Source organism: Oryx dammah, unplaced genomic scaffold (assembly GCF_014754425.2).
Source record: "Oryx dammah isolate SB20612 unplaced genomic scaffold, SCBI_Odam_1.1 HiC_scaffold_21, whole genome shotgun sequence".
Classification (NCBI taxonomy): Eukaryota; Metazoa; Chordata; class Mammalia; order Artiodactyla; family Bovidae; genus Oryx; species Oryx dammah.
The window spans coordinates 38,824,311-38,850,963 of record NW_024070205.1 but is presented as its reverse complement, the minus strand read 5'-3'; the positions used below and the strand labels follow the sequence as shown (position 1 = coordinate 38,850,963).

Genomic DNA, 26,653 nt, shown 5'->3' with positions numbered 1-26,653 from the left:
GGTCAGGGAAGGTTCCACACGCAGTGGAGCAACTAAGCCCATGCGCCACAATTACTGAGCCTGTGTTCCAGAGTCCGGGAGTCACAGCTGAAGCTCTCGCACCTAGAGCTTGTGCTCTGCAGCAAGAGAACCCCCCGCAATGAGAAACCCTCACAGTGCAATGGAGAATAGCTCCTGCTCGTCACAAGGAGAGAAAGCCCTTGCAGCCGTGAAGACCCAGTACAGCCAAAGAGAAAGAAAGAAAAAAAAAAGACGTTTAAAAAGCAGATTTTAAAAAAGGTCTCCAGAAACGACCACTTTTCACAGCCTCCGTCACAATGGTCGGGTCCAAGACAGTGTCCTCTCTTCCCTGAAACACTGCAGTTTCCTCCTGACCAGTCCCCCTGCTTCCATTCTCACTCTCTGTCGTCTACTCTCTCCACAGCTGCCCAGAACCTTGGCTCAGATCACTCCATGGCATCTTCCTTGCTCACAGGTAAGCCAAGGTGCTCACAGGTAAGCCAAGGTCCTCAGAATGGCTGGCAAGACCCCAAGCTCCCCTGGGTCCTTTTCCCAACTTAACTCCAACTACTCTCCACCTTCCTCACTCTGCTGCAGTCACACTAGTCTCTTTTTGTTCCTTGAAGATACTGGGCATACTTGCACCCCAGGGCCTTTACACATGTGGCTCCATCTGTCTGGAATGCCCTGTCCCAGGTATCCGCACGGCTTCATTCCCCACCAAATTCATCAGGTCTTTCTTCAAATATCATCTTCTCAGAGAGGCCTACCCCAGCCACACTCTTGTTACACCCTCCCTGACCTTCCCCGCCTCATTTCTCCTGTAACTCTTATCTTCTGATACACTATGTCTTTTACACATCAGTTTTGCCTGCTGTTTGCCTTCCCCTACTGGCATATGAACTCCACCAAGGCAGAGCTTTTTTATCCACCTTATTCACTTGGAGAAGGAAATGGCAATCCACTCTAGTATTCTTGCCTGGGAAACCGATGGACAGAGGAGCCTGGCCATCTCCAGTCCATGGGGCCGCAAAAGAGTCAGACTGATTTAGCAACTAAACAACAACAAAATTCACTGCTGTATCTCCGGTGCCCAGAACCACGCTCAGCGCACAGCAGGCACTCGAATATTTTGCTGAATAAACTTCATTTGTACAAAGGGGAAAATTGATCACTAGGTTTTTGAGAGGATTGGATGCTATGCATAAATATGTCTGACATGCCAGGCCCTCCATAAAAGTCGGCTGTTCCTATCTCAAGCTTGAGTCTGACTCAAAGACAGGAAACCCTGTCCTGGAGGTCAGAGTGAACTTGGCTGACATCCGTGAGCAGGGCTCAGGGCTTGGAAGAGAGCGGTACATTCCTGGCTACATATACTGTGATTAAACGGGGACATTGTTACTGAAGGGCCAAAAATCTCAGGCTTTTGATTCCCCAGAACTCTCAGTGGACAGATGAGGTAGTCTGAGAAACCACAGGAATGAGTCTGGCCTTTGGGAATAAAGAACTGGGAGGTGCTGACTGAGGCGAAGTGGGCGAACACCTTTTTTTCAAACTACCGGTCTTGACCCAAGAGTGGCTGGTAAGCAATTTAGTGGGTTAGCACTTCTCCGTGAGAAAATACCTGTGTATTATGAAAAAAAAAAAAAAAAAGGCGGGGGGGGTGGTTAACGACTGACTTTAAGTTTTTTGGTTTCACTTGCACATGTGTGTACTCAGTTGCAATGAATTTCTAATAGTGCGTCAGGGTAAAAATATGTTCAAAAGCCATTAGGCTTTGGGGAATCAGGACTTGGGCTCTAACCCAGTCTCTATCACCCTCTAGCTGCTGAGGCCTGAGCTAGTCCCTACCTCTCTGAGACTCAGTTTCCACACTGGAGTTGAAAATGCTCATCGCTAAATACACAACACACATGGAAGCCCCTAGCAGTCGTGCCTACCTGCAGGAGGTTTTCAGTAGCATGTTAGTTCTGTCTGCCAGTGCTGAGGGTTGGTAAATGTGTGAGACTGTGTTATCAGGACAGGATTTGCTAATTCAGCAAGTATTTACTGAGTTCCAGTTCTGTGCCAGGTACTGGTCTAGATGCTGGGCACTTATCAACAAACACAACAGATAAAAATCTCACAGTGTGCTTATGTTTTTAGGGCTTCTCCTCTAGCAGGTGCAGACACAAACAGTATTACTCAGATAATGACTTGGGGGAGGGGTACTCAGAAGTGCCAGAGAAGAGCCCGGGTGCGTGGGGGTCTGGATGAAGGTCAGCCCTGGCGAAGGCCTTATGGAGGAATGTACACGGCAGTTTCAAGGAAGAGCATGCACCAGTGTGGCCGAAGCAGAGGACGCAGAGGAGGCAGGGGGCAGTTGGAGCTTGGGTCCTGAAAGGCCACCACAAGGACTTTGGCCTTGATTCTGAGTGGGACAGGGAGCCAGAGTTGTATTTTGAGCAAAGAAGAAACATGAGCTAAGTTCTATTTCCAGCCTCCATCAAGGTCAACTGGCCTGCTGCTTTGAAGCAAGTGTGAGAAAGCAAGGGGAGTGAGAGGCAGTAACGTGGCTCAGAGCCGTGATGGAGCAGACAAGTCAGGGGCGAGGTTTATTTTTAAGACAGAAACTGACAGGTTGGAGGCAGCATGTGTGACCAGTGAATTTGAGGTCATGCCCCACGTTGGTGACCCAGGAATCTGGAAGGGCGAGGATGCCATCCATTGCCATGTTGAGGCCTTTGACATGGATGAGCTGTGCAGGCAGTGGGTGGAGCAAAGCCCAGGGGACAGGTGTGCAGGATCAGCAAAACTGACTAGTCATGCCCAAGCCACTGCTGAGAGCCCTTCCAAAAAAAAAAGAAAAAAAAAAAAAAAGAAAGAAAGAAAAGGTCACAACCAAATTCTCAGAAGGCAAACTAGGGTGGACCAGTCTGAGTCATTACTTTTTAAGTGAAAAATGAATGGTTTAGAGTTATGGTGAAATCTGTAGAGAAATCACTCTAGATTTCCTGGTTCTTAAAGATCAGTTACGCCTTTTGTTCTTCTGAGAGCATCAGATTCCTTCCAAGAGTCAGGAGGAACCCACAGGCAGGTTACAGTGGGAACTTCCCCTAAGTAAAGTTAAGATCATTTCAAAATACAGCCTGTAGACTTTCTCATGTCAGAGAGAGTTTGCATAAGAATAAACTGAGCAGACACACAAACACAAGGGGTTTCCAACTAGGTTTTATTTTAGTGTCCAATATTATCAGCACTGATACAGGAGTAATTCAGGCAAATTTATCACCTTAAATACATCAGAGAAAAAACTCACTGTGTCAAGCACGTCTCGCACTCCAGCAAATGAACATAAAGACAGAGAACAGAACAAAGTTAGCAGCATTAAATTAAAGTGCTTTTTGCCACAATTCTTTCAGAGTCTCGCCCTCAGTGGTATAAACTCAATTTTATTTGTTGTATAAGAAGCTCAAAATCCCAGGGGATACATTAAAAAAAAAATTCATGTTTAGTTATTTTAAATAATTTCCCCTCCCCAAAGCACAAAATTCATTGAAATTGTGCAATGCTGATTTCTCCGGACATACTGTGAGGTGACCACCACCCGGGTCTGGCAAAAAGCTTGGCCATCCTCTGCTGCACAACAACCTTGGCTAAGTCCATCACTTTGTTCCACACACCAGAGTAGACTGAGGGTTTGAAGGACCAGTGGGCACCTGGAGAGCACGCCAACTGCATGATACCCGCCAGCGAGCAGAGGCCACTGAGCCATTTCCCTGAAGTCAGAGGCGGACTCAGAAGGGCAGGACAGGCCCCACTGCTCTGCCTGAGCTTGCCTCTTTCTGGGAGAGCAGTACTGCTGGCTTCTAGGAAGCTCTCTGACCTGCCAGGCAAAGCCTGTCACCTGAAGGCTGCCTGCCCCAGACGGTTAACATCATGGAGACAGGAACCTGCCCCCACTATGACCAGTAACAATCCCCACACTCAATACAGGAAACACTTCTCAAGATCAATGTGAGGCCCCGTGTGTCATCTGAAGGCTCCAGGGTCAGGGAGGGTGGGAGGCTGGGTGCTGGGTTCTCTGCGCTGTCTGCTGGCCGTGTGCAGCATGGCTGCCACAAGAGACTTCATCCAGAGGTCTGGTGGCCAAGGGCGGCTTCAGCCAAGGAGGGGTGAGGATTCGGAACACGTTTCTTGTGGAACCTCAAGCTGGTAGGGTGGGCTCTCAGACCCCATGAGCTCCTCCCAGAGTGACGTCAAACAGAAGGCCCTGTTTTGTGCCAACTACTGATCCTTCAGCCATCCTGGGTGGGGTCCACTCCCCTCAGCCTGCCACCAAGGTCCCCATCGTCCGCCATCTTTCCTTCTACTACATCCTTTAACGATCTGGACCAAACCACCTTTCAACAATAAGAAGCCAGACTATGAGGCTAAGGACCGAAAGAACAAGGGACACAACGAGAAGGGAGGCAAGTCTCTCCCCATCATGGCACTGGCTGCCCAAGACAGCACAGACAGAAGGACACAGCTTCCACACACCACCTCCCTCCCAGCCACATGCTCCAGCTGCCTCTGCACTATCTTCCTGCCCCTCGTGGCAGAAAGCCTGCCTCCGCCTAAAACCCAAGCCACACTCAGCCCACTGCCAATGCGGAAAGGCTGGTCTGGAAGGCTCTGCGAACAGACTGAAGCATGAAAGCCAAAGAACCACACTGACACAAAAGCCACAGCCTCCTGAGACTCTTGGAATCATTCCCAGTGCAAACTGGGAAGAAAATGCAGCCTCCCCACAAAGGCAGCCTTTCTCTGCAGGGGAGCTGGGGTGTGAGGTGGGCAGGTGTGCGGGAGCTGGGGAATGTGGGGGGCAAGTGTGTGGGGGTCGGTGTTAAGCGTTGGCCAGAGGAGGGGGCAGTATCTGCCTGATACCCTAAAGGCCCAACGAGGCCTTCTACAACGCTGGCCAATCCCAAGAGCTCATCAAGCAATCAATCAGCAGCTTCTCAATCAAGAGAGCATGACAAAGCAAAGATAAGACTGAACTCCCCAGTACCGTGCTGTCCAGACTCATTAAAAAAAAAAGTCTCCTTTAGGGGCACAAGTTGGAAGGTCTTCCTGCAACAGCAGGCAAAGGAGGGGAAAATAACTAGCGCTTCGGGGCTCAAGATGGTGGGAGACAGTGGGTGCTTTTGTTCTCACGGTGGCAGCAGTGGACAGGAGCTGCACGCGGGCCTGGTGGTGGGAGGCCCCCCGTGCTTGCAGCACTGTCCTCCTCACCGGGGCTCTGGCTCCGGGTGCCCACTATCTGCTGGGCTGCAGGTACTGGTGGGTGAACATGTTGAGTTCGCTGTCCAACCAGCCGGCTTTATTCCTGCAGAGAAAAGGTTACCTTGTAGCAGCAAGAGCTGATAACTAGCCGTGGCATCACCTGCCAAGCGTTGTGCTACTGGACACCTGACTTTTATTCCTCTAGTAACCTCCGCTTCACAGATGAGGAAAATGAGGTCCAGAGAGGTTAAATAACTTCCCACGGTCACACGACTCATTGGTGGTGGAAATAAACTCGGGCTTTTCCGACCCTTAAGCCCTGTGCTGGCTTCATGCTGGGCCCACCAGCAAGTTCCCAAACTGTTGGGAACACTGTGTTCTGCCTGTTAGCAAGGGGCAGTCCTTGTTGGATTTACCCTGTCCCTGCAGGTGACGCACAGCAGAGACGCCCATCCCCAAGACCCACGCCTCGTGAGATTTCCCCTGGGGATGAGCAGTGCATCTCCAGAAAATAGGTGTCCCTGGGCAGTGGGCGGGAGCGCACATCTGCCCTGCAGGGAGGGGAAGGCCCACGACGCCCTTGGATGCAGCCCCACTCTGTGCTGACGTCAGGGCAGGGCAGGAAGCCCCGAGTCCCCATGTGCTGATGTTATCTGGGCCTGAGCGGCCAAGGACTCTACAGAGCACTTGTACACGCAGCTCTGTGGCTGTCATGAAATCTCACTCCATCTTACAGATAAAAGCAATGAGACTCGGGGAAGCTCAGAGATTTGCCTGAATGTGAGGGCCGGGACCAGAAGCCAGCACTCCTGACTCCGGGGACCCATCCTCTCTCCAGCAACCTGCTGCCCGAAGCTGACTTTCAGTGGAGACTCTATGCAGACCTGGGTTCTGAGCCAGGCTCGGCCAGCCACGCGCTCCAGCTACCTCTGTGCTATCTTCCTGCCCCTCATGGCAGAAAGCCTGCCTCTGCCTAAAACCCAGAGGGGAGCTGGCTGGCTCCCCTGTGGGCATGGGTTTTGACAGACCACCATCCCTGGGCTCACAGAGAAATGGTGGAAGTGAGGGGTGGGTCTAGGCCAGTGTTCCTGCTGACAACAGAGGACAAGTAACGTGAGGAGGCTCAGAGGGAGCTGGTGCCCAGCAGGCTGGATCCTTCTACTCCTGGCTTAACCACCTACCGTGGGATCCCAGATAGGTTACTCAACACCTCTCCAAGCCTCAGTTTTCCTTTTTATAAAGTGAAGGTGATGACAGGCCCCTGCAGGGATGTTGAAGATCTGGACAGCACATATCAAGTGGCTGAGACACCGTAGTTAAGGACATGCCTGTGAGCTGTAACCTCACAGGATGGGCTTCCTCTGCTGCCACCTCACCTGAGCAGTTTGGCTTTGCTCTGAAGTGAATCAAGAACCTCGATTTTCTTGTTCATGGCGGCGATTTCCTGCTCCAGGTTCTCTCGGGTGACATCAACTTGCTGACACAAATGAGCAAAAGTCCCAGACAGTTCCCTGAAGGGGGAGAGAGTCAGGATCAACCAGGCTGTGTTGAGGGTAAACCAGATTTAAGGCAGGGCAGCCGCTAGGCTGCTAGTCACCTGCACTGGCCACCACCTATCCTGGTTTGGCAGCATCTGCCCCACCTCCTGCTGAGACCGCGGACATCACAACCACCACAAATACCAGCATTACCATAGTGTGAGAACCAGGAGCACAGGGCAGGACACCCTGACCTGGACACAAGAGATCAGGATTCAGATCCCAGTTCTGCTGCTGATCAGTCGAGTGCAAGAGCCAGGCTTGTGTGTGTCCAGCTGCTCAGTCGTCTCAGACTCTGCAACCCCATGGACTGTAGCCCGCCAGGCTCCTCTGTCCACGGGATTTCCCAGGCAAGAACACTGGAGTGGGTTGCCGTGCCCTCCTCCAGGGGATCTTCCCAACCCAGGGATCGAACCCACGTCTCTTGCATCTCCTGCATTGACATATGGGTTCTTTATCACTAGTGCCATCTGGGAAGCCCATAGGAGACACATGACTCCTCTTAAATCTCAATTTCCTCATTTTGAAAAAGAAAGTGTCAATAAGAACAACGACTTCAAAGTGTTTGGGAGGAAAATGAAGTATTAGGTGCAAAATGCCTAACAGAGGGCCTGCCACGTAGCAATAAAAAGCAGGCAGCCAGCACGTTCGTCACCACCACCTAGAACAAGCAACCACTCCCACCTGCCCAAAGATATGCCATGAAGACTGGCCTGTGGCTTAGAACATCAAAGCTATGTCCACAACACAAGTCCTTCAAGGTAACCCGCTAAAGATGCTACAAGTAACACCCTTCGTATTGCCGTCTTCCTTCCTGGGGGACCAGAGGCCTACTTGGCCCCAGCCCTGGACATACGGTGTCCCCAGAGGCTCCTCTCCCACTCTCAACCTCCATGTTGTCACTGCACAGCTGATGGCCAGAGTCGGACAGCGCTCGGGGCCCAGTGGTCTCCAGGTCAGGGTAGGAGGGCACCGTGGGAGCCAGCACCGGCCCCTCAGGCTGACGGGGACACTCACTGCTGGACCTGGTGGCTGCAGTTGGAGCCGGTGTAGCTGATGATGAGCTGCAGCTTCTCGCTGGCGTACTCCACAAACTGGCGCTTGAAAGCCCTCTCTTTGGCCTTGGTGGTCCAGGTCAGACGCTCGTAGACATAGAGGAGGCCATAGAGGCCAAGGGAGAGGGCAATGAGTCGCCAGCCCACGGCCTTCCACACCTGCAGAGGCACAGCGGTCAGTAGGTGCAGCCCTCTGCAGTCCCACCACCCAGATTCTTAGCCTGTTGCTGCTAGGACTTTCCCAGGAGCATCAAAAGGCCTTTGTGCCTCTACTCAGAACACTCCTGTCAACATCTTCTTGGGCCCCACTGAGACCAGAAGGGCAGGGATTGTCTCTAGCTGGAAAATGAGGGAAATGGAGTGTGGCCCACACAACATGACTTGTGCAAAGGTGGTGGGGCCACCGCTATGGTTGTGAGCACAAGAGGCACAGATCCAGGCACACAGACATCTTAAACAAAAATGCTAGAGTCCTCCGAAGGGACATTCCATTCTGGTGACACTGATGATGCTGATGCTGATGCTGAGTCACTTCAGTCGTGTCCGACTCTGTGCGACCCCACAGACGGCAGCCTACTAGGCTCCTCTGCCCCTGGGATTTTCCAGGCAAGAATACCGGAGTGGGTTTCCATTTCCTTCTCCAGACACTGATGACAAGTGGAGTTCTGAGTACCGGTCCTTAGCAGATAGCTTCTTTTGAGCTGCTCTGCAACACTTTGGCGCAAGGCAGTGCAGTTAGAGTCAAAGAGCAGGGGACTTGGAGCCAGAAACAGAGGCTCCAGTGCTGCCTGCCATCCTGGCTGTGTGACCCACGGCCAGTCTATTTACACCCGTTTCCTCTCAAAATAGGAATGATGGCTTCCACCCAGTTCCCAGGGTGGTTTGGAAAAAATGAGACACCGATTGTAAAAGGGTTACATAACTGTCAAGCGTCAGCTTCTAAGCTAATGACCCTCTGCCAGATTACCATCTACCAAAAAAAGAACCAGAGTAGGTACTGCCTACAGGCCAGCAGGGCGGGGCCTCAGCCCCAGCCTACCCTGGCCTTCCAAGCTAAGAAGCCAACTCCTGGCGGCTTTGCCAGCTACATTCTGCCACCACTCTACAACTCAAATGACCATCGCAGAGAGCACATGCCCACGTCATCAAGAAAATTCAAGGCACAAGTCACTCTGGCTGCAGCGTGTCTTGGGTCAAGACGTGGGGAGTACCCCAGTTACCAAGAAGGCAGCCTGTGACCTCAGGCCTCGGGGCAGAAGAGAAGGGCCATAAAACCACAGCTGGCAAGATGAGGGTTCACAGCCCAACCTGGCCTCTTTCTGGCTCAAGCCCTTGCAAGTTCTGCTGCTTCCTCACTTACAAATGAGAAACTCCTGGTCATGCCCACCTCTCTAGAACCCAGGTTTGTCAATTTCTCAGGTCACTTCCCTACGCACAGGACTAGCCCTACAGGGGAAAGAACATGGCCTTGGAGTCAGATGGGGCCAGAGCTCAAATCCAAGCTGTGTATCCTTGGTAAGCCAACTGCAGATTTTTTTCTGTAAAATGGGAACCTCAATGTCACCTTATGTTGAATGAGACTTCCGTCCAGAAATGTACATTTCAGGGCTAAGGTTGCATGGCTCCTGATATCACAGCAAAAAGTCATCACGATGTAAAGTGCCGGGCTGACGCAGGGACCACCGCCAGATTGCCCCTTGGTCCCACCCACCTGCCCCCACCCTTCCCGTGCTGGGCTTGTCACTGACCACTCCTCCAACAACGAGAATGCCCATGGAGGTCCTGGACGTCAGAGAGGCCAGGCCAGTGACCATGGAAACCATGAGCTCCTCTTGCGTGAGGGAGCCCTGGGGCAGTGGGGGCATGCTGGGGTTGGCCGGGGTCAGGGGCATGGGCCGCTGCACCTGTGGAGAGAAACAGGGGGGTGCTAAGAAGAAGAAGGCAGCAAATCTCTCATTCGTGAAACCCTCAGGAACCCTCAGGGCCCAGAGTCTAGAACAGGGACATGGGCCATGACTTCAACTTCCAAAATAGAAAATGAGCTCCAAGTGTAGCAGACAAGGATTTCGGCTTCCTCACAGACCTGCCAGCCCAAAGGTAAACATCGTGGATACCACAGATCATGAGCTGCGGCCACCCTGGAAGACCTCAGCTTAGGTCCCCAAGCCTGGGACGTGGCCCAAGAGCAGCCCAGGTGATACCTCCAGAGGTACAGAGATGGGGGTGAACATCTAAACATGAAAACGGTGGTATCTGGACAGATAGGTCATCTAGATTTAATAATTACATACTTATAAGCTTAATAAAAAAATACAGCTTGCTTTTTCACAAATATTAGTGCCTATGATAAAACTAGGTTGATTTGTGGCAGAAACCTGACCATGGTGGTGGCCCACATGCCACAGCCATGACCTCCAGGAGCTCCATTCAGAACGGCTTGGGTGCCCAGGGCGCAGACTAGCCTCCCTCAATGCCCAAGGGGGAGGGATTCCACTTGCCTGGTCGCTGTAGCCCATCAAGGCCCGGCGGCTGTTCTTGGGGCCCAGGAATCGGTTCACCAGCATAGTCCACCCAAGGGAAAAGTGAAATTCAATGTCCTCCTGAAAGTCGGCACACAGCTTGTCACAGTTGAGGTCGTAGCTGAGGGAGAAACACTGCCGAGGGACCAGCATGTCCATCTGACTCCGCACAGACACAGGAAGGAGGGGTTTCAAGCCGTCTGTTGGGTACAGAAGTGGAGAGAAAGCAAAGCGGCTCAGCCCTGTGCCTCGCCAGTGCTGAGCCTCACCACACCTGCCGCTGGCAAGGATGCTGGCAGTGCGACCCAGAAACCAGGCCCAGATGAGCCGGCCTGTGGGTGGGGTACGCAGACTGAGGCTCCATACCTGCTAATATGTGGATTTAAGGAGTAGGCCAAGCTCTCAGCCTCTGCTAGTCCCATGTGGTAACACAAGATGCCCCCTCCCCTGCTCACCCCTAGTCTATGCGTGGAATGAACTCACAACACATGCCCAGAACCTCAAGGTATGGAGCTGACTCATCACAAAAGAGGACAGAGAAGGAAAGGTCATTAGTTCTGCAGGCTGGCCTGAAACATCTCGGGCAGCCCAGAGCCCCAGTCCTGAGCCCCCGCAGCACTGACCCATCATCTCCTGCTGCATGGTTTGCAGGGAGCTGGTGATGGCTGTGGAGCAGCGGTCTGACATGTTTCGGCCCAGTCCTTCCTCTATGTGGCGGTGCAGTTCCTGCAGCCAGAAGAGAGGGAAAAGGAAGCGGCACCTTCTGCCAGTGTTCCCTCCAGGGAGCCCAGGGCGAGGCAGACAGAGAATGGTCAGCCCCGGCCCAGCAGGTGACAGTGGTAGGCAGGTGGAGTGAAGCCTGGGGCTCAAGTGGCTGAGGGGCCCTGACTCAGACCAGCAGGGGCTGAATTCCTGTCTCTCTGTGACTCCATCCATAGCCAACAGGAAATATGGGGAGCCCCTGTGCAAAGCACCTGCCACTTAATGACTCACATTCTTGTAAACCTTGAGGACTACGGGGGAAGGGTGGAAGTCCATCTGGTACTCGTCCACCAACACAGAGAGGCGCCGGATCTCCTCGGCCATTGCAGTCGACACCTGCAGCAAAGAAAGTGTGCTGGTGAGTGACCCGAGGGAATGTGGTTCAACTCCACAGCACCAGGAGAGTCTAACAGGCTCCAGGAGACTGGATCTGCCTCCCTGCAAATCTGCAGTGTCCACAGATGGTCTACAGAGTTAAAAGCTTTTGAATTCAGGGGTTTTAGACATTGGCTGACTGAAACTCATCTAAGTTGTGGAGGAGGACTTGCTCAGGGTCGCACGATGGAACAGCAAACCCCAGGAGGCATGACATTGTTGAATCAGGGCTATGGCTTTCTCCTGGAAGGCTGAGAAGCCCCCAAGGAATAGGATGTCTGTGTTTTCACTTTTTGAGTGCTTGGCCTCTACTCGGAGTCCAAATCTCCCCAGTGTCCTTCCTCCTCCGCTTCTTACCTGCCTCTCGACTTCCTCTGTAATCTGCTTAATTCTCAGTTTGTAGTCTTGCGCCAAGAGCTCCAGCTGCTTGTCAATAAACCTCAGCCGTTCCTGCCGCTCTTCACGCGTTTCCAGGCAGTAGACCCTGAGAAAAAGAGCCCTGGTTACCCAACTAAGCCAAGGAAAAGAGGAGGCACCAGAAATCTGTGTGGGCCCTGGCTGTGATCCTGGCATTCCACGCACACCCTGGGGGCCTGCTCTTCCCATTCCCAGGCAGGAGGGAGAGACAGTGCCAACAACTCGCTCTTAAGTTTTCCAAATTTGGAGGATGTGGTGGTGACAGACAGGGGAGGGTGCTTTTTCAGGAACTTTAGAACAAGTTCTGCCATTCATATAGAAAAAAGTCCACTAGTAAACAAAGAAAAGAGAAAAAGATGTACAACAATACCCAGAAGCCTGGCCCAAATCACCAAGTCTGAAGTACGGATCAGGGTTGGGGAATGGGAGTTCCAATATATACTGCTGGTGGAACCACAGACAGGGCCAGATGTTTCAGAAAGCCACGGGTAAAACTGGGTAAAGTTGAAATGCATACACCCCAAGACGGAACACTCCACCTCCAGAAATTAATGCTAGTTTCTAGCAGATGCACACCAGGGGACACAAAAATTCGTGTCCAGAGCAGCAGGGTCTCCACCAGTAAAATAATGAAATCTAAAGATCAATCTACAGGAAACTGAGAACTGCTCTATCTCAACAAAAACTCCTAACCTCCAACTATAGGCATCAACAAGGACAGAGGGTAAAAACAACGCTGAGTGAAAAGCAAAGCCAGGTGTTGCATGCTCCCGTACCTGTACATCTGAAACACATGAAGAGAAACACTGTGCATTCTTCAGGATTGACATAAAAAGTACTTTTTAATGAATGACAGGACTACACACCAAATTCATGATGGCAGTTACCTCTGAGGAGCAGGCAGAGGGATACTGGGGCAGGGACTGAAGAATCAAAGAGTATTCAACAGTTTTTTTCTGTGTTTTATTCGTTATATTCTGACAATAAAACAAATATTATCAACTGTGTGCAATGGAAACAAGGTATATTATTCTCTGTACTTTCTCATATATTTAATCTCTCAAAAAAGAGTATCTTTTAATTCTCTTTTTAACGTGTTTTTGACCATGCTGCACAGCATGTGGGATCTGAATTCCCTGCCCAGGGACCGAACCTGCGTCTCCTGCAGTGGAAGCTCGGAGACCTAACCAGTAGACCACCAGGGCAGTCCTTAAAAAAGGTATTCTGAAGAAGTGCTTTCTGTTTCTGGCCCTGAGAATGGCTGCAGTGCTCGGCGTAGCACTGAACTAAGGCTGGCAGCTCAGACTTTCAGGGAAGCTCACTGCACAGACCCGGTGGGACAGACAGATGCCCCACAATCTCCTCACTGGCTGCTCCTTGTGGCTCGAACGTGGTCTGGTGGAAACCGTGAGACCCTGCTCTGCTGGCTGAGCTCTGGCCCTGGGCCTGGCCTCAGACGAGGGTGAGGCAGTCATGGCTACGCTCCCTCCGCTAGTCTGCTCCTGGGCTCTTACCGCTGCTCCTGCGCTGCGATGTGCAGAGAGTCCATGATGAGGCGGACGGCCTCCGCGATCTGCTTGGCCCGGACCGTGTGCTGTTCAAACTTGGTCTTCACAGCTGACTGGGAGATGCACTCCTGGAACAGACAAGAGGTGCCAAGGGAGGCAGAAGCCACCAGCCAAGAGCCAGCCTCCGGCATTCAACTGCCAGGGACGTGGCCGGGGAGCGCCAAGGAGGCACAGAATCTCCAGACAACAGGATCAAAGGCTCATGCTCACCTCAAATCTCCTCTCAAAATTCTGAAACTCAAACATCCTCACTTGAAAGCCTTCTGCAAGAGCGCCCCCTAGGAGAAGTGCACCACATTAGTCCAGAGAGAATTCAGGCAGCCAAGAGCTTCTCACCCAGGGTTCCTCTCACCACCTCATTCTCACAACTATTTCTACCGGCTGACTTAGCACAAGACCCAATGTCTCAAGCGTCAGGGAAAAGCAAGAAAAGCTGGTTCCATCATCACCTCCTTCGGGCATGCCCTGGGCCTTCTGGATCCTGGCGTTGAGCACCTCCTTGGCGGACACGAAGAAGATGCGGTCTCCAGCCTGGCCCCGATCCACCACGCCCAGCTCGTCCACCAGGAAGCTGGTGCAGCGCTCCATGTGCTGCCGCCGCACCTAGAGCCCAAGCAGACAGGTATTGTACGACCAGGTGGGGCGTGAGGGGGCCCTCCTGAGGGAGCCCAGGGCCCCCGGTGGCCTCTTTTCTAAGAGTACAGGCAATCTAGTCACACGGCTCAGGATTCAGAAGGTATCAACACACACGCAGTGATCATTTCCCACCATCTGTCCTCCAGCCACCGGGCCCGCCAAATCCCAAGTCACAGGGTTCCTTGGGGTGCAGCCTGTCCAAGACACCTGAGGCATCAACAGGCAGAAATGTTTACACATGCCCCAGACTGCCTTGTTAAGAGCCTACAAAAGTCTCCCTTTGGTGCCCCCGAAGGAAAGGAAGCTGGGGGTTAAGAAACCCACACCTGTGAGGGGGCAGGGAGGAAGGCTCAAGAGGGAGTTGATATATGTATGATAATGGCTGACTTTGTTGTTGTTCAGCAGAAACCAATACAACATTGTAAAACAATTTTCCCCCAATTAGAAATACATTAAAAAAAAAAAAAAAAACACAGAAACCCACACCTGGACTCTGTACTGACAAGCTGAGTCCTCCCTGGCCTTGTTTATTGAATGAGAGGGTACCACCCAAAAATCCCTCCTGGCTCTGAAGCCCTAGGGATCCACTGCTGTACCTCCAAAGTGACAACAGCCTCCGGTGGACACCTTCCACATGCCAGGCCTTTACTCAAGGTGAACAGATCTCATCCTCTGCACAGCTCCATCTATTACACCCAGCCCACAGGTTAGGATTTACCTGGGTTAGTTAGGGTATGTTAGGGAGTTTATCAGTCACACTGCCCAGCATCTGCTGACTACACACTTGATCATCGCCCCATAGCACCTGTGACTCCTTTTTCTTTCATGTTACCCATAAAAAGTAAAGCATTCTGAGCTTTAAGAACCAGTTATTCTTTGCTCTTCTTTTAAGCTTCTTTCCTGGATGCCTTTCAAAACTACGCCTCTGACTCATTCTTCAAGAACTAAGGAGAGCCCTGGTCCCAAGCAAGGGCTTGGCTAATGTGGTGTGGAGGCCTCTCAGCATGGAGAAAAGCCTTCTGAAGATTAGAGGGGAAGGGGATACACATATACTACAGCTGATCCACTCTGCTGTACAACAGAAATTAACAAAATATTGTAAAGCAGTTACACTCCAAAAAAAAAAAAAAAAGAGGAGAGGGGTCCGGGGAAGTGAATGGGAGAATTGAAGTGGTCCCACAATGACCCCAAACACCTCATGGGACAACTTTAGTGATGAAACTCATTCAGGGAAGTGGCCAGGGAGAGCACGCAGAGAGTCTAGGTAGACGTACAGGGTGGCATTCCCCAAGTTAATGAGTAAAAGAGGCGCCCACCTCCTCCATGTACTCAGGCTCCGAGGCAGACGCGTCCCAGCGGTTGTTCAGGATGAAGATGTTTGGGCGGGACAGGCGCTCGCTCACCTTGTGGAAGAATTGCTTTTCCTGGATGAGGGGAAAGACCTCAGTGAAGGAGGGGCTGTGCCAGCCAAGGGCCTGCTGGCCCACCCACTTGGCTGGATCTTGGGACTGTGGGCAAAGGCAGAGGATGGGTTACCGTCTGCATCAGGGTGGACTCCGAGTTGGCCACCAGCACGAACACATCAGCGTCCAGGCAAAACTTGTCAATCCAGCTGTCCAGCTCTGTGGTGACATCGATGCCAGGGCTGGAGGCAACAGGGGTAAACCATCATCAGACCGGGGGCCCTATTCTTCCTGCTCTGAACAGACCTGAGGCAGCAGGCAAAGGAAGAGAAAGCTACAGAGGAGAGGGAAATCGCCCTTATTGGAGGGATTCTGATTTTTCATCTCATATCCTTCCAGACTCTCCGAAAATGTGTTTTTTGTCATATGCATCTATCACTTATATGAAAACCTAAAGATCTGAATTTGACTTTGTACATGCACGTGTGCGTGCTAAGTCGCTTCAGTTGTGTCTGAATCTTTGTGACGCCATGGACTAACTGTAGCCTGCCAGGCTCCTCTGTCCACGGGATTCTCTAGGCAAGAATACTGGAGTAGGTTGCCAGGCCCTCCTCCAGGTGATCTTCCCAACCCAGGGATCAAGCCTGCATCTCCTACGCTGGCAAGCAGGTTCTTTACCCATAGGAAGCCCCTGCATTTCACTTTGCGGGTACACAATTAAGGTGAAGTGCTACATTCATCTGAGTCCAGCAAGCACCTCATACCAAATTTCTTGGTATAGTTATAGCCTGTCCACAAAGCAGGAGCAAAGTGTTGCCTTGAGAAAAATAAAACACAACAGGGACCTCATCAAGAACAAGCTCTACCCCCTCCTCCAATAAACATACTAACATTGGGTTGAGGCCAAGAACCTTCCCCAGTTTCAAGCATCCTTCCTATCCCTCTTCACAGACCATCACTGGGAGATCTTCGGGGCCCTGATGCCTGCCAAGATGATACAATAACCAGACCCTGAAGGAAATCCACGAGGCTGGAAGATGTGGTTAAGCCGGTTTAAAAAGTAATATACTTCAGCAGAGCAACAACATGACCTCAGGGACACTGGCCTGGAGGACCCAGAAATGGAAACCTGGGCCCCTCCCCGTCTGCACCTCCTGGGGAGGCACCTGCCCTCTTACCTGTCCATCAGCACCAGGTCATCCTTGAGAAGCGGGCACTTGGAGTTGGGCCACATCACACTCACCAGGCTGCCGGCATGCAGCTGTTCATCCTGGTGAAGGGCATGCGCCAGCTGGTTCACCGTCTGATGGGGGTGGAGGCAGAAGATAATCAGGGTCAAGGAAGAGCCTCTAGGCTGGAGACCAGTGCAGCCTAGCCCCAGGACAGTGGCCTGGACCGCAGGCCAATCTGCTACCCCTCTTTCGTTTCATGCATACAAAGTCAAGAGTTGGGAGCTGCTAGCAAGAACCAACTATCCTTAACTCCTCCGTTAAGTTTCTCTCTTGGATGTTGCTCTGCATTAATTAATTCTTTATGAACCAAAACGAGCATCTGGTCCCAACGCAAAGTGCAGCTGGCTCTCAGAAAAATGAAAGCATGCGAGCCCTGAGCTTAAACACCAGAATCACAGAGCAAATGCAGGGATCGCTCTCTGGCAACACTCCCAGGAACAACGCATACACACTGTGCATCGCAAAGAGAAAAGGCCTGCCCAGCAATTCACAAGGACTATGAATTCCAGGCTCCAGAACCTCCCCGAAGCTCTCACACTCCCTAAACAGCCACACTAGGACAGGGCTTCCCAAACTCCACTACAGGGACACTGCCCCCTCCTTAGAGGCGCCTTGGGTCCTGGCCCAAGAGACCCACTGGTTGGTCTCAGCCCAGACTCGACCCACCAGTGTGACTAGGGCCAAAAGCCAGGCCAGCAGGGCCCCCTCACCTTGACACTCCTCTTCTCCTCTGAGCCCTCCGTGAGGAGGAAGGCCTCGTGGCCATCTGTGCCCTCCACCCGCAGGAAGCAGTTGGTGGTGTGGCCGATCCCGGAGGGCAGCACTTTGTCCCAGAGCATGGCATTGATCACGGTGCTCTTCCCATTGCTCGTCCTACAAGGAAACCCAGTGAAGCTACCACCATCTGCATCGCAGGTTGTCACTAAGAAGGGACAGCCTGGAAGTCCAAAGCCTTGTCCTCTATAGTGACATCAGCTCTGTGCCTATGAAAATGGATGGACAACCCTGGTGGCCTGTGCGTGTGACATGCCCTGGTTCATCATGGCAAAGCAACTATAAGGGGCTCCCGTGGTGTGATGCCAGCATGTAGACACTACCTGCCCTTGAGTGAGCCCCCTCAACATGAGGCTGTCAGCATCATGCAGGAGACCACCTGTCTGACTCAGAAGACTAACCCACTTCTCCTCTTCTACCAGAAGCCACTGACTCACCCCAGGGTGTCTTCCTCCGTCTAAGTGACCTCAGCTGAATGACTCCGAAGTTTTTCTACAGAAGGCAAATTTTGCTGCTTTTCTTGCACCAGGTTCCTCTTGAACATGAAGCCCCACCCATCACTCCCAGCTGATAAGGGTCTGCTCCAGGGTAGACTATGGTAGCATTCTGCCTGCCACCCCCTTTTCTACCTTCTTTTTCTTTAAAACAGCTCCACTCTACAAACTCATCAGCTCTAGCTCACCAAAGCCAGGGCCACAGTTCTGAGGCGAAGATGAAAAACGACAGCCCAGGTTGAAGGACACCCCAAGGTGATGACAGGCAGAGGGGCAGAGTGCCTATTCCTCAGGCTACCACTGTGTGCAGAGCATCCAACCTATCTGAGGCCTTTTTATCCCCCTGTGCTGTTGTGCTTAGTTGCTCCATCGTGTCTGACTCTTTTTGCAACCTATATTGGGCTTTAATTTTTTAAAGGTGCTGTGGTTTAAGAAGAAATATATTTGGTCTTTGTCCCCAGTTTCTGGCAATTCCTTGGAATTTCCTGAGTGATAGGAGTGTCCCTAGTTACTCATAAGAAGCTCCTACTGAGCATACCTGTTTACACTCATGAGGTGACTAAGGTGGGGCCCCCACACAGCCTCAGGATGGACCAAGTGATAAGAGGGTTGGGACTTCCAGCCCCACCCACTAACCCTCCAGGAAAAGGAAGGAGGGGGGCTGTAGATTAAGCCCCATCAATCTCTTGAACAGTGAGATCTGATGAGCTTCAGGGTGGAAGGCAGTGTGCTGTACTTCACAGGGACAGAGCTCCCCTGCTCAGGACCCTCCCAGACCTCCCTCTGTGCACCTCTTCATCTGTATCCCTCATAAAATCCTTTATAACAAACCAGTAACCTAAGTGAATGCTGCTCAAGCAGATTAAACTCGAGGAGGAGGTTGTGGGAACCTCTGATTTATAGCCAGTCGATCAGAAGCACAGGTGTCCGAATGGCATCTGAAGTGGGCTATCTGTGCACCAAGTTCTTAACCTATAGGGTCTGTCACCTCCTGGTAGAATGTCAGAACCAAGTTCACTATGCAGGACACCAGTCAGTGCCCACTGAGAACTGGAGAAGAATTCCCTGGCACTGCAGGAAACATTCCAGAGGTGCCTACTTGACCTCAAAGCATAACAAAGAGATCTGAGGGCTAAAAGTATAACACGTTTAAAAGAAAACATAGAGGGGAAAGCCTCATGACGCTGGAATTGGTAGTTTCTTAGATATGATGTCAAAAGTATAAACAAAGAAAAGTATAACTAAATTGGACTATTTCAAAATAAAAAACTGTGCATCACAGGACACAGTCAACAGAGTGGAAAGGTAACCGACAAAATGGGAGAAAACATTTACAAATCATATCTCTGATAAGGAAATTCAGGATTCCTACAACTTGAAAAACACACACAAAAAATCACAAAACAACTACAAAAACTCCCAAACAACCCAGTTTAAAAGTAGGCAAAGGACCTGAACAGCCATTTCTCCAAGGAAGATATACAAGTGGACAACAAACACATGAAAAGATGCTCAGTATCACTAAGCATTAGGGGATGCAAATCAAAACTGTAAAAGCTACTAACTCACACCCATTAGGATGGCTGTCAAAAAAACACAGTAAATAAGTATTGGAAGGATGCAGAAAAACTGGAACCCTTGTGCACTGCTGGTGGGAATTAAAATGGTACAGTCGCTATGGAAAACCATATGGTGGGCAGCTTCTCAAAAATTCAAGAACGGAATCATCATATGGTCCAGCAATTTAATTCCACTTCTGGGTATGTATCCAAAAGAAGTGAAAGCAGGGTCTCAAACAGATATTTGTTCATAGCAGCACTGTTCACAGTAATCAGAAAGGGAAAGCAACAAGTGCCCATTGGGGATGAATGGATAAACAAGATATGAAATATACATGCAATGCAATATTGTTCAGCCTTAAAAAGGAAGGGAATTCTGACAAATGTAATGACATGGATGATTCTGGAGGCTATTACACTGACTGAAATACACCAGTCACAAAAAGACGTGATTTCACTTATATGAGGTTCCCAGAGTCAGCAAATTCACAGACAGAAAGCAGAGGGGTGGTTGACAGCGGGTGGGGGAGAAGGGACCAGGAGATGTTACTTAACGGGTACGTTTCTGTTTTCCAGGGGAAGTTCTGGAGACTGGTGGTGGTGACAGCTGCGTAACAATATGAATGTGTTTAACAAAACGGAACTGTACACTTAAGAAAGGTTACAATAGGAAACTTTGTTATGTCTATTTTACCACTGCTAAATATAAAAAAATTAAAAGGAGAGCGCCAAATTCTGTGGTGTGCTGCCTGCTTCCCTGCCTTGGGGTGGTCGGATCCAGTACAAAGAGCATGCCTCCTCTCTCCCAGCTGGGAAGAAAGAAGGCATGAGGACTTCGAGACTCACCGGCCGAAAAAAGCCACCTTCATGTGCCGCCGGGCCAGCACCTCGCTGATGCCCCTCACTTTGGACAGGTAACCTTTGACGTCTAGAACCTGTTCTTCTGTTGTAACTGGGTCCAGTTCTGCATTCCTGTAGGTTTCTGCAGGTGCAGATTGAAAACAGTTTAGCCCACCGTCAGAGTTCCAGAGTCCCAGTCTGGATGGCGGAACCCACCCCTGCAGGACCCTGTTCCCCAGCTGGAGGTCCAGACTCCTGTGGGCCCCAGTGCAATAAAGACTGCAGGGTTCCAGTGCAAGTTTGGTTCTTACCTCTTCCTGGGTTTATGACCTCAGGCAAATGAACATTCCTGGGTCTTAATTTCCTTAGCTTTAAAACAGAGATAACAACAGCACCTACTTCATGTGGCTGGAGAAAGGATTAACTGAATTAAAATACCGAAGTGCCAAGAATGGGGCAGGTATCTGATGAAGACGCAAATGTTGACTGCCATCATTTACTTATATATTTGTACTTAATGTACACTCACCAAGTTCTCAGTATATGCCAGGCACTGCTCTGGTCAAACACAGCCTCATTTAATCTGCGTCGTGTGCCCATCAGAGCTAGTACACAGCGGGGCCAGGGCTGAGTCTGGGTCACTGTGCACCTTCCCGAGGCCCTGCCTGACCTGGCCCCACCCACCGCTCCAGCTGGGTCTCGGGCACCTCTGCCTTGCACGCTGCCTCACCACATGCCCACATTCACCACCGCTCCAGGCTTCGTTTAGTGCTTCCTCACCCCACCCCTCCGAAGAACTAACACGCCACCTCGGGGTGCTCTGGCTCATTCTCACTTAGCCTGCCCTGATCCCACCAACCTGAGTCAGGTCCTCCTGGCTTGCATCCCCGCAGCACCCTGGACTTCTTGCATCTTAGCCCTTGTCTCAGCATAAGGTAACTGCCCCGCTCACCTGTGTGCATCACCTACCACGTGAGGGCCTAGCTGTCTGACCCCCACATCCTACATTCAGCAGGTACAGTATCTGCTAAGTGAATGGATCCTGAGATCACTGCATTGCTTTTCCCCAGGGCCCTTGCCACGTGGCTGGATAACACATTATGACAGATGGGAGCAACTGAGAAAGACCCTGTCCCCTTCCCATCCAGCACTTGTGCCAGGAAGGTCCTGAGCTGGCTGGACTGCAGACGGGTGTCCGCCCCTCAGGACACCCTGGCTGCAGTGGACTGTATGTTTACGTGCCCCGTGTGATGACAGTGTGATGGTACAGCTGACCCTTGAACAACACGGGGGTTGGGGGTGCCAATCCTCCGAACAAAAATCAGCATGTAATTTAGTCAGCTTCTGTATGCATGCCCTTCTATATCCACAGTCTGCATCCACGGATTCAACCACGGATTGTGTACTACTGCAGTACTTACTGAAGTGGCTTGCCATTCCCTTCTCCAGTGGACCACTGAAAAAGCAAAATGATAGGATACCGAAAGAGGAATTCCCAGGTCATTAGGTGCCCAATATGCTACTGGAGATCAGTGGAGAAATAACTCCAGAAAGAATGAAGGGATGGAGCCAAAGCAAAAACAATACCCAGTTGTGGATGTGACTGGTGATAGAAGCAAGGTCCGATGATGTAAAGAACAATATTGCATAGGAACCTAGAATGTCAGGTCCATGAATCAAGGCAAATTGGAAGTGGTCAAACAAGAGATGGCAATGGTGAACGTCGACATTCTAGGAATCAGCGAACTAAAATGGACTGGAATGGGTGAATTTAACTCAGATGACCATTATATCTACTACTGCAGAATCCCTTAGAAGAAATGGAGTAGCCATCATGGTCAACAAAACAGTCCGAAATGCAGTACTTGGATGCAATCTCAAAAACGACAGAATGATCTCTGTTCGTCTCCAAGGCAAACCATTCAATATCACAGTAATCCAAGTCTATGCCCCAACCAGTAACGCTGAAGAAGCTGAAGTTGAACAGTTCTATGAAGACCTACAAGACCTTTTAGAACTAACACCCAAAAAAGATGTCCTTTTCATTATAGGGGACTGGAATGCAAAAGTAGGAAGTCAAGAAACACTTGGAGTAACAGGCAAATTTGGCCTTGGAATGCGGAATGAAGCAGGGCAAAGACTAATAGAGTTTTGCCAAGAAAATGCACTGGTCATAGCAAACACCCTCTTCCAACAACACAAGAGAAGACTCTACACATGGACATCACCAGATGGTCAACACCGAAATCAGACTGATTATATTCTTTGCAGCCAAAGATGGAGAAGCTCTATACAGTCAACAAAAACAAGACCGGAAGCTGACTATGGCTCAGATCATGAACTCCTAATTACCAAATTCAGACTTAAATTGAAAAAAGTAGGGAAAACCACTTTACCATTCAGGTATGACCTAAAATCCCTTATGATTATACAGTGGAAGTGAGAAATAGATTTAAGGGACTAGATCTGATAGATAGAGTGCCTGATGAACTATGGAATGAGGTTCGTGATATTGTACAGGAGACAGGATCAAGACCATCCCCGTGGAAAAGAAATGGAAAAAAGCAAAATGGCTGTCTGGGGAGGCCTTACAAATAGCTGTGAAAAGAAGAGAGGCGAAAAGCAAAGGAGAAAAGGAAAGATATAAGCATCTGAATGCAGAGTTCCAAAGAATAGCAAGAAGAGATAAGAAAGCATTCTTCAGCGATCAATGCAAAGAAATAGAGGAAAACAACAGAATGGGAAAGACTAGAGATCTCTTCAAGAAAATTAGAGATACCAAGGGAACATTTCATGCAAAGATGGGCTCGATAAGGGGCAGAAATGGTATGGGCCTAACAGAAACAGAAGATATTAAGAAGAGGTGGCAAGAATACACAAAACTGTACAAAAAAGGTCTTCATGACCAAGATAATCACGATGGTGTGATCACTCACCTAGAGCCAGACATCCTGGAATGTGAAGTCAAGTGGGCCTTAGAAAGTATCACTACGAACAAAGCTAGTGGAGGTGATGGAATTCCAGTTGAGCTGTTTCAAATCCTGAAAGATGATGCTGTGAAAGTGCTGCACTCAATATGCCAGCAAATTTGGAAAACTCAGCAGTGACCACAGGACTGGAAAAGGTCAGTTTTCATTCCAATTCCAAAGAAAGGCAATGCCAAAGAATGCTCAAACTACTGCACAATTGCACTCATCTCACATGCTAGTAAAGTAATGCTCAAAATTCTCCAAGCCAGGCTTCAGCAATACGTGAACCGTGAACTCCCTGATGTTCCAGCTGGTTTTAGAAGAGGCAGAGGAACCAGAGATCAAATTGCCAACATCCTCTGGATCATGGAAAAAGCAAGAGAGTTCCAGAAAAACATCTATTTCTGCTTTATTGACTATGCCAAAGCCTTTGACTGTGTGGATCACAATAAACTGTGGAAAATTCTGAAAGAGATGGGAATCCCAGACCACCTAACCTGCCTCTTGAGAAATCTGTATGCAGGTCAGGAAGCAACAGTTAGAACTGGATATGGAACAACAGACTGGTTCCAAATAGGAAAAGGAGTCCGTCAAGGCTGTATATTGTCACCCTGCTTCTCTAACTTATATGCAGAGTACATCATGAGAAACGCTGGACTGGAAGAAGCACAAGCTGGAATCAAGATTGCCGGGAGAAATATCAATAACCTCAGATATGCAGATGACCCCACCCTTATGGCATAAAGTGAAGAGGAACTAAAAAGCCTCTTGATGAAAGTCAAAGAGGAGAGTGAAAAAGTTGGCTTAAAGCTCAACATTCAGAAAACGAAGATCATGGCATCTGGTCCCATCACTTCATGGGAAATAGATAGGGAAACAGTGGAAACTGTCAGACTTTATTTTGGGGGGCTCCAAAATCACTGCAGATGGTGACTGCAGCCATGAAATTAAAAGACGCTTACTCCTTGGAAGAAAAGTTATGACCAACCTAGATAGTATATTCAAAAGCAGAGACATTACTTTGCCGACCAAGGTCCATCTAGTCAAGGCTATGGTTTTTCCTGTGGTCACGTATGGATGTGAGAGTTGGACTGTGAAGAAGGCTGAGTGCCGAAGAATTGATGCTTTGAACTGTGGTGTTGGAGAAGACTCTTGAGAGTCCCTTGGACTGCAAGGAGATCCAACCAGTCCATTCTGAAGGAGATCAACTCTGGGATTTCTTTGGAAGGAATGATGCTAAAGCTGAAGCTCCAGTACTGTGGCCACCTCATGTGAAGAGCTGACTCATTGGAAAAGACTCTGATGCTGGGAGGGATTGGGGGCAGGAGGAGAAGGGATCGACCGAGGATGAGATGGCTGGATGGCAGCATGGACTCGATGGACGTGAGTCTGAGTGAACTCCAGGAGATGGTGATGGACAGGAAGGCCTGGCGTGCTGCGATTCATGGGGTCACAAAGAGTTGGACATGACTGAGCGACTGAACTGAACTGAACTGCAGTACTTACTATGGGAAGAAAACCATGCATAAGTGGATCTGTGCAATTGAAACTCATGTTATTTGAGGGTCAACTGTACATAGGGATGGAGCCTCATGCCTGGGGTTAGTGTCCTTAGAAAGGAAAACCTGAGAAGTAGCCAGCCCCTTCTGCTATGTGATTACATGAGTTGCCATGTGAGAGCTGGAAGCCAGCCCTCACCAGACACCAAATCTGCTGCTGCCTTGGTCTTAGGCTTTCCAGCCTCCCCAAACTGTGAGAAATAAATTTGTGTTGTTTACAAGCCACCCAGTCTATGGTATTTCTGTTACAGCCACCCAAACAGACTAAGGCACTTGTGAACCACTGGGCTGACGGGTCCCAGCCCTGAGAACATTCCCATGGCACCCAGAGCATGACAGGTGCATTTCAGAGCCACCCAGTAAGTGTCCCCTGTAGCTGGTGCCAACGCGGCCTCCCCACGCCCACTGGTAACCCCTCTCAGACCATCGACATTCTTCCCTTAAGTGGGCACATGGGTGTGGCTTTTGGAATGTGCCCCAGAGGAAGCTGGCTCTCCAGCCTGTGACTGGAGAAAGAAAATTAAAAAAAAAAAAAGCCATCAGCTGACAAGCTCTTGCTACTGCCCTTTAGAGAACAGTCCCAGGCAGTAGCCTTCTCCTCCCCTGGCCGGGACCATCCCAAATACATCTCAGAATCACCCCAGTGCTTTTCTCTCCCTGGAGGCCCATCAGTAGGAGAGGCCTCCTGTTTTCACAAAAAGAGAAATCAAAACACCCACTCCTGATGCCATCACACAAACATCTTCATTATGAACCACGTGTTCCTCCACAGAACCATGGGAGTGAGTCAGAGCATCACAGAGGATTAGTCTTGGCTCCAGAGGGGACAGTGGCCTGGTCTGTCCCATCTCTGCACACCAGAACTAGTGCTAAACAGATACTAGACAGAAATCATTTCAACTATCAATCCTTCACCCTGGAAATTCAGATATTCAAACTGAACAAATTCTCTGGGAACACCTTTCCTGCATTAAGCACCATGCTGAGGGCAGGGCATGAAGAGTCCCTGCTTAGTCTGTTCAGGTTGCTCTTACAAAACATGACAACTGGGAGGCTTAGACACAACATAAGTGTGTTGCTCGCAGTGCTGGTGGCTGGAAGTCTTGGATCAGGGTGCCAGCCTGGTGAAGTGAGGGCCCTCTTCCAGGTGGGAGGCTTCTAGTCATATCCTCATGTGGCAGAAGAGGCGAGGGAGCTTTATGGGGTCTCTGATAAGAGCACTAATCTCACTCACAAGGGCTCCACCCTCATGACATAACCCCTCCCCAAGGCCCCGCCTCCTAACACCATCACACTAGGCCTGAGGATTCCAACACGTGAACACAGAGGGACGAATGTTCAGACCCCAGTACTGGGACTACTTCCTTTCTTTAGAGAGAGCCTAAAGGAGCAGCCTGACATGTCAGCCAACCAAAAGCCAAGCTGCTCCCGGTCAAGGCATCAAGCAGAGAGTGGCGTGTCCCCGAGGCATTCCCACTAAACTTCTAGAGCTCTGCAGACTAGAATTAGGAAACCCCTGGTCTCCCCTAAGCTCCTCTGTCACAGATGAGGAAACCAAGGCCAAGGAAGATTCAGCTCCTGGCTGTTCACTGATAACCCCAGGGCCTGGAGCCAAGGTGTGCCTTCTAGACAGGGAGTCTGAGACGACAGTAGCTGGAGTTGGTGCTAAGACTGAGTGGGGCCTTGGGAACCAGTCCTTCTCTGCT

At 50.3% G+C, this 26,653-nt stretch overlaps 1 protein-coding gene across 7 annotated transcripts in view; it reads right to left on the bottom strand.

Moving 5' to 3' along the window:
* Positions 1-3,194: 3,194 nt before the first annotated feature.
* The window catches only part of MFN2 (mitofusin 2), a 30,781-nt gene continuing 7,322 nt past the window's right edge, over positions 3,195-26,653 (bottom strand). For all 7 annotated transcript variants that reach the window (XM_040263453.1, XM_040263460.1, XM_040263454.1 and 4 more), the window contains 16 exons: positions 20,426-20,561; positions 17,463-17,625; positions 16,699-16,823; positions 15,654-15,762; positions 15,434-15,541; positions 13,931-14,084; positions 13,692-13,759; positions 13,428-13,549; positions 11,854-11,980; positions 11,353-11,457; positions 10,983-11,085; positions 10,339-10,559; positions 9,589-9,744; positions 7,803-7,999; positions 6,624-6,758; positions 3,195-5,350 (listed from right to left, as the gene is read on the bottom strand). In XM_040263453.1, the coding sequence (XP_040119387.1) occupies positions 5,281-5,350; positions 6,624-6,758; positions 7,803-7,999; positions 9,589-9,744; positions 10,339-10,559; positions 10,983-11,085; positions 11,353-11,457; positions 11,854-11,980; positions 13,428-13,549; positions 13,692-13,759; positions 13,931-14,084; positions 15,434-15,541; positions 15,654-15,762; positions 16,699-16,823; positions 17,463-17,625; positions 20,426-20,561 (2,099 nt within the window). In that variant the 3' untranslated portion in view covers positions 3,195-5,280. The remainder of the gene's footprint in view (positions 5,351-6,623; positions 6,759-7,802; positions 8,000-9,588; positions 9,745-10,338; positions 10,560-10,982; positions 11,086-11,352; positions 11,458-11,853; positions 11,981-13,427; positions 13,550-13,691; positions 13,760-13,930; positions 14,085-15,433; positions 15,542-15,653; positions 15,763-16,698; positions 16,824-17,462; positions 17,626-20,425; positions 20,562-26,653) is intronic.